We start from the raw sequence: 10,706 nt of genomic DNA, 5'->3' as shown, positions 1-10,706 counted from the left end.
TGGGAGAGCCAAGAAACAGGCTGTAGGCAGATAAATAATCAGATGCCTTAAAGCAACAATGTCCCCGTGGATTTCCTTCTGTGCAAATGTTCAGTTCTGGATCTTTGATTTCTACTTGGTACCATCATTAAAATAGGTAGTGCTTGCTTTACTCTGACCATTCTGACTTTTAAGAACGATTCAAGTCACCAAAAGGGACTGTACCTTTATTTAGCAGAGATGGTTAAAGCACACAGTATAGATGATGAGGCTGAAGAAGACTGGAGTTGTCGCCCTAAAATGATAATATATATACAGGGCTGGCCCCAGACTAAGTCCCAGGAGGAAAAAAAAATTGTGGTTGAACATTCCTGGTTAGTGCTCTTTACGCCCTACTGCACAGAGAAGCGATAAATAACAATTGACTCAAGGTTTTGTTTTTTTTTTTTAATTTTCATGATTAATGTTTCCAGAGAGGGGAAAAAATGTGGCTTCGAAATTAATTATCTTGGGTTGGAAGATCTAAGCTTCCGACATGCTATCTTCCTGCCCCCGCCCCTTCCTATGGAAAGACCCGGCTATGTAACCTTCCACTGCTGAGCAATTCCGTAAGTTTGGTTTTCTGGGGAGCCCCTACCACCTTCCCTTCACCCACCACCAACTTTCTGTTTTCTTTTTATATAAAAACAAAGAAAGAGATCAACGGAATCATAACAAAGTCCTTGACAGCTAACACGTTTTGCATCTGATTTAAAGCAGGAAGCCCCCATATCCAGCTGCCTGTGATCTATTTAGAATAAAACAGGGTCAGGCTGCCTTGGCCCTGATTATAAATATATTACATTTAAGTGATGAATGCAGCATTCACGAGGAGCAGGAGATCAAGAGGGCCTGAGGCTAGCACTTTCCATCTCCCCTCAGCGCTGAGTCCGAGATTTCAAATAAACACGCTGTTAAGTGAACGCTACAGGACCCATGTATGGAGCACTGGGATGATTTTATTTCTAAAGTGGAAAATAATGGGAGAGGAGAGGCCATGTCAGAGCTCCTCGGAGGATGCAAAGAAAACCTCATTTTGTAGGCTTTACCCAGGCTCCCTCTGTCCCCCCGAACCAATTCTATTATTCTAAGCCACCAAGAAAGGCGGGAAAGGTCACATTTCTTCATATCATAGGGAAAGATGGCACGACGTGCCTGTTTTCTGTAGACGTGGTCGATCCTCGAATTCCTTCACCTTCCGTGAACGGTCACACCAGGTTCTCACCACCCCGACAGATCCTAAGACAGGGCTGATGTAGGAACTCCAGAAACAGTCACTTGGGTCAGCCCTCTTGTCTTTAAAAGGGCAGGAAGGGCTTCCCTGGTGGCATAGTGGTTGAGGGTCCGCCTGCCGATGCAGGGGACGCGGGTTCGTGCCCCAGTCCGGGAGGATCCCACATGCCGCGGAGCGGCTGGGCCCGTGAGCCATGGCCGCTGAGCCTGCGCGTCCGGAGCCTGTGCTCCGCAACGGGAGAGGCCACAACAGTGACAGGCCCCCGTACCGCAAAAAAAAAAAAAAAAAAAAGGCAGGAAGTTGTTTTAAGGACACACCGCTGGGAAACAGCCCATCTGAGACTGACCCGTAGAAGCCAGTGCCATGTCTGTCTGCAGGAGACAAGCTGCCTACCCTCCTGTGACCTCGTTTAAGGCACCCCTGGATTCTGCCCTCCAGGAACCCCAAACTCCTCTGAATCCAAAAGGCCCCAAGCCTTGGTAAAGGACCACCAGCAATCCCTCTCCTTCCTCTCTCACCTCTTTCAAGTGATCAATCAAATCAATATTGATGGAGCATCTACTGACTAACCTCTCTCAAAGGCTGAGCTCCAGCAGAATGGCCTTTCCTGTTCCAGATCCCTTTAGCTGTTGTCTGACCCAGTTTTTTTTTTTTTTTTTCCCATTTTACTTCCATCAGCTTCCAGCTCAGAAAATTAGTATTTCCCCCAAAACTGACATTTACCTATGTTATGTTTCTATCCTGCTGTGGTGGGAAATGGGAACAATTATCATACGCTACCTAATAATGCAAGGACCAAGTGCTGACAGTTTTCGGCTTTTCTGCTTCTCCTTTTCCTTCCTGAGATAACAAAATTCAGTCAAATGACCAAAGCTGCAGAAAGGAGGAGGTGCAGGGACACATGACGGAGAGGAAGGAACACTGAGCTAAGGAGTCGGTAGTAATGGGTCCTAATCCCAGTTGTCGCCGAAATTACTCGTCTGACCTTGGTTGAGCCACTCAAACCCCTCAGGGCCTTGGGTTTTTTTCTTTTTATATAAATTTATTCATTTATTTATTTTTGGCTGCACTGGGTCTTCATTGCTGCACGCAGGCTTTCTCTAGTTGAGGCGAGCGGGGGGCTACTCTTCCTTGCGGTGCGCAGGTTTCTCATTGCAGTGTCTTCACTTGTTGCGGAGCACAGGCTCTAGGTACGCAGGCTTCAGCAGTTGTGGTGCACAGGCTCAGTAGTTGTGGCACACGAGCTTAGTTGCTCTGCAGCATGTGGGATCTTCCCGGACCAGGGCTCGAACCCGTGTCCCCTGCATTGGCAGGCGGATTCTTAACCACTGTGCCACCAGGGAAGCCCCAGGCCTTGGGGTTTTTAATGTGAAATATTAGGAGTTGGACGTAGGCCCCTGACTGCTCTATATCTCTATGGTTCTGCTTGCTCCGAAAATATCAATTGGATTTTACATCATTTGGTTTCATTTCCGGACATTTACAATTCTCTGAGTAATGGGTAACATTTACAGCCCAATTACTTTCCCAAGCTCATCAAAATTTAACTTGCTGCGTGCAGTGACACACTGAACGGAGTTTGACTAGGAAGTCAGCAAAGCCACACCAGGGATTTACACAAGGCTCCCAGACTACAAAATTTACCACCAGGAATGTCTAATGAAAGTTTTTCTCATGTAAACATATAGCTTTCACATCTACTGGAGTTGCAGCAGGTGAGCTTCCCAAGACAGAATGTACTAGACAATGCACTCTTTTCACACAATGAGCTCAGGAAATTCTGCTGTGAAATGAAGGGTCTTGGAGTTACTATAACGCTTCATAAATGAGAACTCTATCTCTTTCAGGACTTCAAGATGCTATTTGCATGTTAAAAACACCTGACCCCGGGAGGCTGCATTTCTTCTATGGCAGCTTTAAAAATACTATGACCCACATTTACATTTAAAGACTGATACCTGTGGGTTTTTACTCTCAATCTACTGTAAGGTTTTGGTGAGGAAGACATTTTGACACAAAATGAATGTGATTTTAGGAGGCAGAAAAAATATTATTAGAATTTAGAAGTCACAGATGCAACCATCATTAAATTGCTGGATCAAAAGCATTTTCTTCTTCCTGTCACTATTTTTAAAACCATACATCTATACTGTCCAATGTGATAGCCACAAGTCACATGTGATTGTTGAGCACTTGAAATTAAGCTAGTCCAAGCTGACATGTGCCTGAAGTGTAAAATACACAACAGATTGCAAAGATTTAGCATGAAGAAAGAAGGTAAACTGTCTCATTAATCACTTTATATAGATTACTTGTTGAAATAAGAGTTTGGATATCTTGAGTTAAATAAAATAGATTATTAAAATTAATTTCACCTGCATCTTTCTAGTTTTTTTTAAGGCTTCTAAAAAAGTTTAAACTAAACAGGCTGCTCACATATTCCAACTGGACAGCTCTGCTCTAAATGTCTCATAGTTTTATATTATGCTTCATACACCTAGTGCAAAGTTCACTTAGTCTGCAAATCATTACTAAGGGTTTACAAAGTGCCATGCTCTTTGCTTGACAGGAGGAACTGGAAAATGAAATGATCGTTTTTGTTTTTAAGGATCTAACATTTTAGAAGAGGTGTAAAGAAAATTAAAATCTACACGATACTCACTACTTCCCAAGCAGGGCCCTGACTTTATCTAGCTTAGAAGACACATAAAGGATGAACATTCAGTCTCCTTTGTAGCTCTGCAACCCTTATGATTGAATCCCAGGCCTAGTTTTTATGTCCTGGGGTGGATCCAGATTTGGTGGAACCTGAAGCTTGTGGAAGCCAGCTTTAGTAAAAACTAGGATGCAAAATGATAATGACAAAATTAGGATAAATATTATAATTGAAATGTGAAATACTTAAGTCAAACAAAGCTGGGAATGATTAATCCTCTGAGTGGTTGATAGGTGACTCCAGAAGATCATTGACTTAGGTCATGTGGGATGAGTAGGAACTTGGTTAGGAGGGTGGGACAGCTTTCCCTGCCGCAAGAGCACGGGTAAAGGTACAGAGGCACTTTTGGCAAGATGTAAAAGGAGCCAATAATGAAAAGAAGTGAGGCTGCACAGAAGGTGGCCAAGGGACACATTATGTGAGGGCTTGCATTCCGGGCAAGGGCATGAAAATTTCATCCCTGAGTACAGTAACTGGGAACTGTTGAACGATTTGGAATTACATGATCAGAATTATGATTTTGAAAGACCCCTGAAAGCAGTGGAGAGCTCAGGCCAGGCACACTTCTGATTCAGCATGTGTACCCACCTCTCCATGAGAGGTAGCACTTCTGATTTGAGTGGTCACACCAGAGTGTCCCAGTGCATATCGCATCTCCACAGTCAACCCGCAATCCCACGTGCCTAGATTACAGAATGCCCTTTCCCCTAAAATGTCCAAGGAGTTCTCTTGGTTGACTGGTGTTCATTGGGTCGGTCTTATCTCTCACCTCCCAGCTAACTCCAAACCTCAGGCACTGCCCTCCACCACCCAAGACAAGCTGCTGCTTCTGAATGGGCACCACATTCCAATTGAGGCCTGGCGTGGCAGTTCACGCTGGGACACCCAAGAGATTTACACAGCAAAGAGACTGGTATCTGAAGAAACAGGGTTGTCCCAGAGGCCTGCAAAATGAAGGAATGACAACACTCCACTTGGGGCTACCTCAGCCAGTGGTGCTCCAGACTTAATGTGGCCCAGCACCTCAGGACATGACTCTTCAGACTCCCTCATGTGGCCAGTCTCCAAATCCCAGCCTGCCACCTGAGGGATGTGCTCAGAGAAGTCCTGCACCCCCTGCTTCAGACACAAAAGCATCATTTTCTGCTGATGACCTAGTGTGGGGTGGAAGCCATCTTATCAGTCTCTCTTCTTTATACACCGAGCAGCCTCGGTCAGGGTTCCCTCAGTTTACGCCTAACTGGCAAACCGTAACTTTGAACTCAGTTATGTACCCTGTGAACCCATGTACTACTTAAGCGAACTGGCTTACCCATTTCCATGCAAACATCTAGCTCCACCTACCAATAGGTTCCGTGGCAAAAGTAAATAAATTGACCTTCTAACTTGCCAAATACATAGCTACAGTGGGAGTCACAGAAAGGACATGGAACTCAATGAATGCCCACTCAAATTGCTTACTTTGTCTTGTTCCTAAAGTGAATCTCCACTGTAGGATGGTAAATACCCCTGACTCCTCCAGGCCCTGGATGGGGGTCTGATTACACTCTGGCACTCAGTCTGGCACCCTGATGGTACTGCCTACCTTTTACTTCATGATCAAGAAAGTGAAGCTCCTTTCAACACAGGAATATTCAGGAGCAGGTGTAGTGGGGGTCACTGAACAGAGCTAAATCCCAATGTTCAGAGCAATGTATTTACCCCTATTGAGACCAAAACACCTATGAACATCATCAAGAAGGTTGAGAGCCAGGCTTGGTAACTGTGGCCCAAGTGTTCACCTAAATGCAAGCCTTAAAATGTCTTATAGGGTGTTATGGACTGAACTGTATCCCCTAAAATTCATACGTTGAAGCCCTAATCCCCAGTGCAACTATATTTCCGGATAGGACCTTTAAAGAAGTAATTACGGTTAAATGAGGTCATAAATGTGGGGTCCTAATCCAATAGAACTGGTGTCCTTATACAAAGAGGAAGAGACACCAGGGATGGGCGTGCACCAAGAAAAGGTCGTGCAAAGACACAGCGAGAAGGTAGCCATCTGCAAGCTACGGAGCAAGGCCTCAGGAGAAACCAAACCTACCAACACCTTGATCTCAGGAATACCAGCCTCCAGAACTGTGAGAAAATTAATTTCTGTTGTTTAAGCCTCCGGGTCTGTGGTATTTTGTTATTGCATCTCCTAGCAAACTAGTATTCAGGATATTTGAACAGAAGAAATATAACAAGTTAACTCAGCCTGTTTTCCAGACTAAAGAAAGAAACTCAGTTTCCTTCTTCTCCAAAGGAAATGTGATTTGATAAGAAGGTGATGTGAACAGGAGGTGGTGGAGGAACTTTTGAATGCTTTCTACCTGCCAGGAGCTACTCTAAATGTCATGTATATATTGAACCATTTGACCCTCATGAGACTAGAGATAGATGTCATTACCCCCACGTTTAGCTGAGGAAAGAGAGGCTCAGGTGACTAACACCGGTGTGAGATGCAGGACCATGAAATCACTGATCTGTGAGATCCAGAAAGGAGATATAAGATGGAAAGCCAAAAAGAGAACAAGAATTCATATCTGAGGCCTTGCTTCTTCTTGATCTTTGGCTCTTCATGTAGGGAGCTCTGTCACTCTAGTGAGGTAACCACCTTTCATTATTTGTATTATGTGAGTATACCCATGATGCAATGGGGTTAAAAATGGACCCCTAGAAAGCACCATACCCCCCAAAAAAAGATAGAGATTTCCTGAACACAGTCAATGTAACCCATCTTTCACCCTTAGACACTCAAATCACACCATTTCGTCTGACTTTCTATGTCCTCTGACTCCTAGATCTTGCTTATTCTTTGTGTGTTGATTTAGATTTGATGGTGAATTCTTTCACACCAAAAGACATGCAAAAGTCATAGGTCAACATTTCAGTGCTCATTTTATGTGGTTCTCAATTGTTTTTTCACACCATGCTATTTCCAAAATAAATGCTGCATGACTGTTACATTATTTTTCTAATCCATTATCAGTCAGTTCCAATGGCCTAGTGCTTGATCAAGAGAAAGTTTACCTTTTTTGCACACATAAACCCAGTTTAGAGCCTACATTTTTATAACTCAATATTCTAAAAGAGATACCTTCGAGGATCAAACTTTAAAGTAAATTCACAGCCTCCAGCTCTCTGAAAGCAAAAGCAACACACATATGCCAGCCACACAAGGATTAGAAATTTGTGCTATCCCATGCAGTTGAACTGTAGAGTTTAGGTCCATGTTATACCCGCGAAATGAATTTGTTTCCTTTTAGGTTTACCATGGAAGTTTTTCTTTGTTTCCAGTGAACATCCTATTCTTTTTAACTTATCCACAAGTACTGCTTCAGGAAATCCCCCCCCCACCCCCGCAAATCAGAGAAAGTGAGGCTGAAAATAACAATCTCGATACTGGATAAATGTAAACACACACAGAACAAACAAAATAACAACAATAAAACACAGATGAGCCAGAAGAATTGTGTAGATTGAAGGGGTGTGTCCAGAGACGGTCATCACTAGGTAGAGGCCTAGAGGCCTCAGAAGAGAGCATCTTAATCCAGAAATGGGGCTTCAGTTCTAGAGGCTCAGAAATTGGATTCTGTGAATATCCTAGGCAGAGATCAGTTTCTCAAAAACAAAAGAACATCATACAAATTCATAAGAGGCTAATGTAACAGCCGGAATGTTGCTCAGTAGATTCTTCCCTGTCGTGAAATCTACATGGGAAGCCAAATTCTGAGGAAGAGATTGAACAATTCACATGTGCTCTGGCAATCAGAATAAGGCTTTTGCATCTTAAAGGCCCTGAAGCTGTTTTCTTAGGTAGGGTCGAATTCACATGGACAAAGTTTTCTCCAATTTCATGTAGTTTTCTCAACAGCAGCTTGAGGAACATTAATATAGCCAAATGATTTTTTCCATCTCTATGTTGGTTAGGGCTCAGAGGTGAGGACACACTATCAAAAAGCACCTTCTAGCCCCGAGCATTCAGAGAGCAGGATGCCACCTAACAGTACTCTCTTTAACAGAGAAAACTTTTCATTTAGACTTTAATAAATTATTGCCTATTTATAATTTGGTTTACCATAATGTGATTCTTTTTTAAAAAATCACTTTAGGCAGTGCGCTCAGCTGTCCTGCATATCTGTCTTTTGCTTCAACAGTGTTTGGAATGAACAGACCCAGGGACCTTCCTTGCTCCAGCCTCTGACCACCCTCCAACCTTTTTTCCAGTCACAACCTTTGGAATCAGCCACTCAGCTATCCTCGGCCTCCAGGACCAGCCAACACCATTTTTTGTGCTTAGCTCCTTACTACCAATCAACCATGAGCTCCCAGATTCGTCAGAATTATTCTACCGAGGTGGAGGCCGCCGTCCACTGCCTGTTCAACATGCATCTGCGGGTCGGGCACTTACCTCTCTCTGGGCTCCTATTTCGACCCCGACGATGCAGCTCTGCACGTCGTGGGACACTTTCTTCAGGAATTGGCCGAGTAAAAGCGCGAGGGCGCCCAGCGTCTCTTGAAAATGCAAAACCGGTGCTGGAGCCACGCCCTTTTCCAAGATGTGCGGAAGCCTTCTCAAGATAAGTGGGGTGAAACGCAGGACGCTGTGGAAGCCGCCATTCTCAGGGAGAAGAACCTGAACCAGGCTCTATCGGATCTGTACGCCCTGGGTTCTGCCCGCGCAGACTCCCACCTCTACGACTACAGGGAGAGCCGCTTCCTGGAGGAGCAGGTGAAACTCATCAAGAAGATGGGCGACCACCTGACCAACCGCCGCAGGCTGGCTGCTCCGCAGGCTGGTAAAAAAAAAAAAAAAAAAAAAATCACAAGTTCTATCTCTTCTAGAGAACATACTAATCACCAACCATCCCCCCAACAAAAAAATAAAATTACGCACATACCAAACATTAGTATAGAATGCCTTTTAAAAATCCACTAATGTTCTTAAGAGAATTAAAGATTTAGCCCACTGTGGACAAGCCCTATTTTATATTTTTTTCATTTTACACATCACAGTGTGTTAAAAACTAAAAGTGAAAAAACACTATTGAAGAATGCAAAACTGTGTATCCTGCTTTGTACACTGATTTCTCCCCCAGTTTCAAAAGATCAAGATATATCAAGCATTAGAACAAGATCCTCATAGGTGAGAATATTATTGAAGATACAACATTACAGAACAGAGAGAATAAAGAGGTAGAACCAGAGGTGCCTGCCCTCAAATTCAGGGTCTCTTTTACAAGCTGTTCCATTGTCACATCTTTAAAACAGGATTGATGATATCAAAAGTGTAAGGTCATTTTTAGAGTTAAAAAAGTTAATGTAATGTGCTTGGCATATGCAGATACTCAGTAAACAGTAGGTATCACAGCTGTCATTTTAGAGATACTTCATTTTTTGAGCATTTCCTTTCCCTTCTCCCAAACAACCCTATATCCCTTCAGTTAAATGAAGTTTAACAAAATACCTTCCTAACCCACAGCATCTACAGATAGCTTAGGGAGTGTCTATATTCTTAACTTTTCCAGAAGGACACTAGTGTCTTTTGCATGGAAACAGGGTGGGTTAAAAAGAAAGAACCAATCAGTTGAGCTTCTGTTTTAATGAGAGAACTGGAGAGAAACCAGACTTCACCTTGACCAGGACATGGAGGTAAAGACTAAAAAGTGCACCTTTTTTTTTTTTTTTTTTTTGCCGTACGCGGGCCTCTCACTGTTGTGGCCTCACCTTTTGCGGAGCACAGGCTCCGGACATGCAGGTTCAGCGGCCATGGCTCATAGGCCCAGCCGCTCTGCGGCATGTGGGATCTTCGCGGACCTGGGCACGAACCCGTGTCCCCTGCATCGGCAGGTGGACTCTCAACCACTGCGCCACCAGGGAAGCCCTAAAAAGTGCATTCTTTAAGTGGAATTATCACAAAGTTCAGAGGTTGGTTTAGCTCCACTTCCTAATTCTATTTGTATTTGTTCTGTGGTGGCTTTCAAACTTTTAATATGTGTTTTCAGCAAATGCTCTTTTTAATCAAAATCTCAGAGGTAACATACAGCTTGGTGACTGTAGTTGATAATGCTGCATTGTACATTTGAAAGTTGCTAAGAGACTAGATCTTAAAAGTTCTCATCACAAGAAAACAATTATTTGTAACTTTCTGTGGTGATGGACTAACTAGACTTAATGTGGTGATCATTTCACAATATATACATGTATCAAATCATTGTGTGGTACACCTGAAACTAATATAATGTTATATGTAAATTGTATCTCCATAAAAAAGTCTTGATGCCACCAAAAAGAAGAGGACGTTAGTATGGCTTTAACTCAAACAGCCTCTCTCCTCACTGTACTACTGAAGGCTTGAAGGGCATGGGCAGGGGAAAGGGGAAGGAGAGGAAACAGCCAACACTAATTTGCATGTAACAACATACTTTCCTCTTTTATTTGCCTCCCACTTTTTCCTTTTTGCTTCTTACTGAAGTAAATATACCAGTTGGCCTTTCAGCAGAAAGAATAATCAATGAATAATAAACTCTATAAACAATAAACGGAACAATAAACTTTCAGTCTTTGTATATCTACATTTTACACTCTTTCCTGACCAATATTTTAGCTGGGAATGAAATCCCAGCTTGCTTCCCCACAGGACTTTGCAAAAATTATTTAATTGATATCTGGCATCTACTTTTTGCTGTGAGAAGCCTGTCATCAGTAAAATTT

At 43.2% G+C, this 10,706-nt stretch overlaps 1 protein-coding gene across 1 annotated transcript in view; it reads left to right on the top strand.

Annotated features, from left to right (window-relative positions):
• Positions 1 to 8,791, top strand: part of LOC112395619 (uncharacterized) — a gene marked incomplete at its 3' end in the record, with an annotated part of 13,696 nt that extends 4,905 nt beyond the window's left edge. The window contains 2 exon segments of the mRNA XM_024738935.1: positions 8,105 to 8,389; positions 8,391 to 8,791. Of these exon segments, the coding sequence (XP_024594703.1) occupies positions 8,105 to 8,389; positions 8,391 to 8,791 (686 nt within the window).
• Between the last annotated feature and the right edge of the window lie 1,915 nt (positions 8,792 to 10,706).

Source organism: Neophocaena asiaeorientalis, unplaced genomic scaffold (assembly GCF_003031525.2).
Source record: "Neophocaena asiaeorientalis asiaeorientalis breed wild unplaced genomic scaffold, Neophocaena_asiaeorientalis_V1.1 scaffold249, whole genome shotgun sequence".
Classification (NCBI taxonomy): Eukaryota; Metazoa; Chordata; class Mammalia; order Artiodactyla; family Phocoenidae; genus Neophocaena; species Neophocaena asiaeorientalis.
This window is presented reverse-complemented; position numbering and strand designations above follow the sequence as displayed.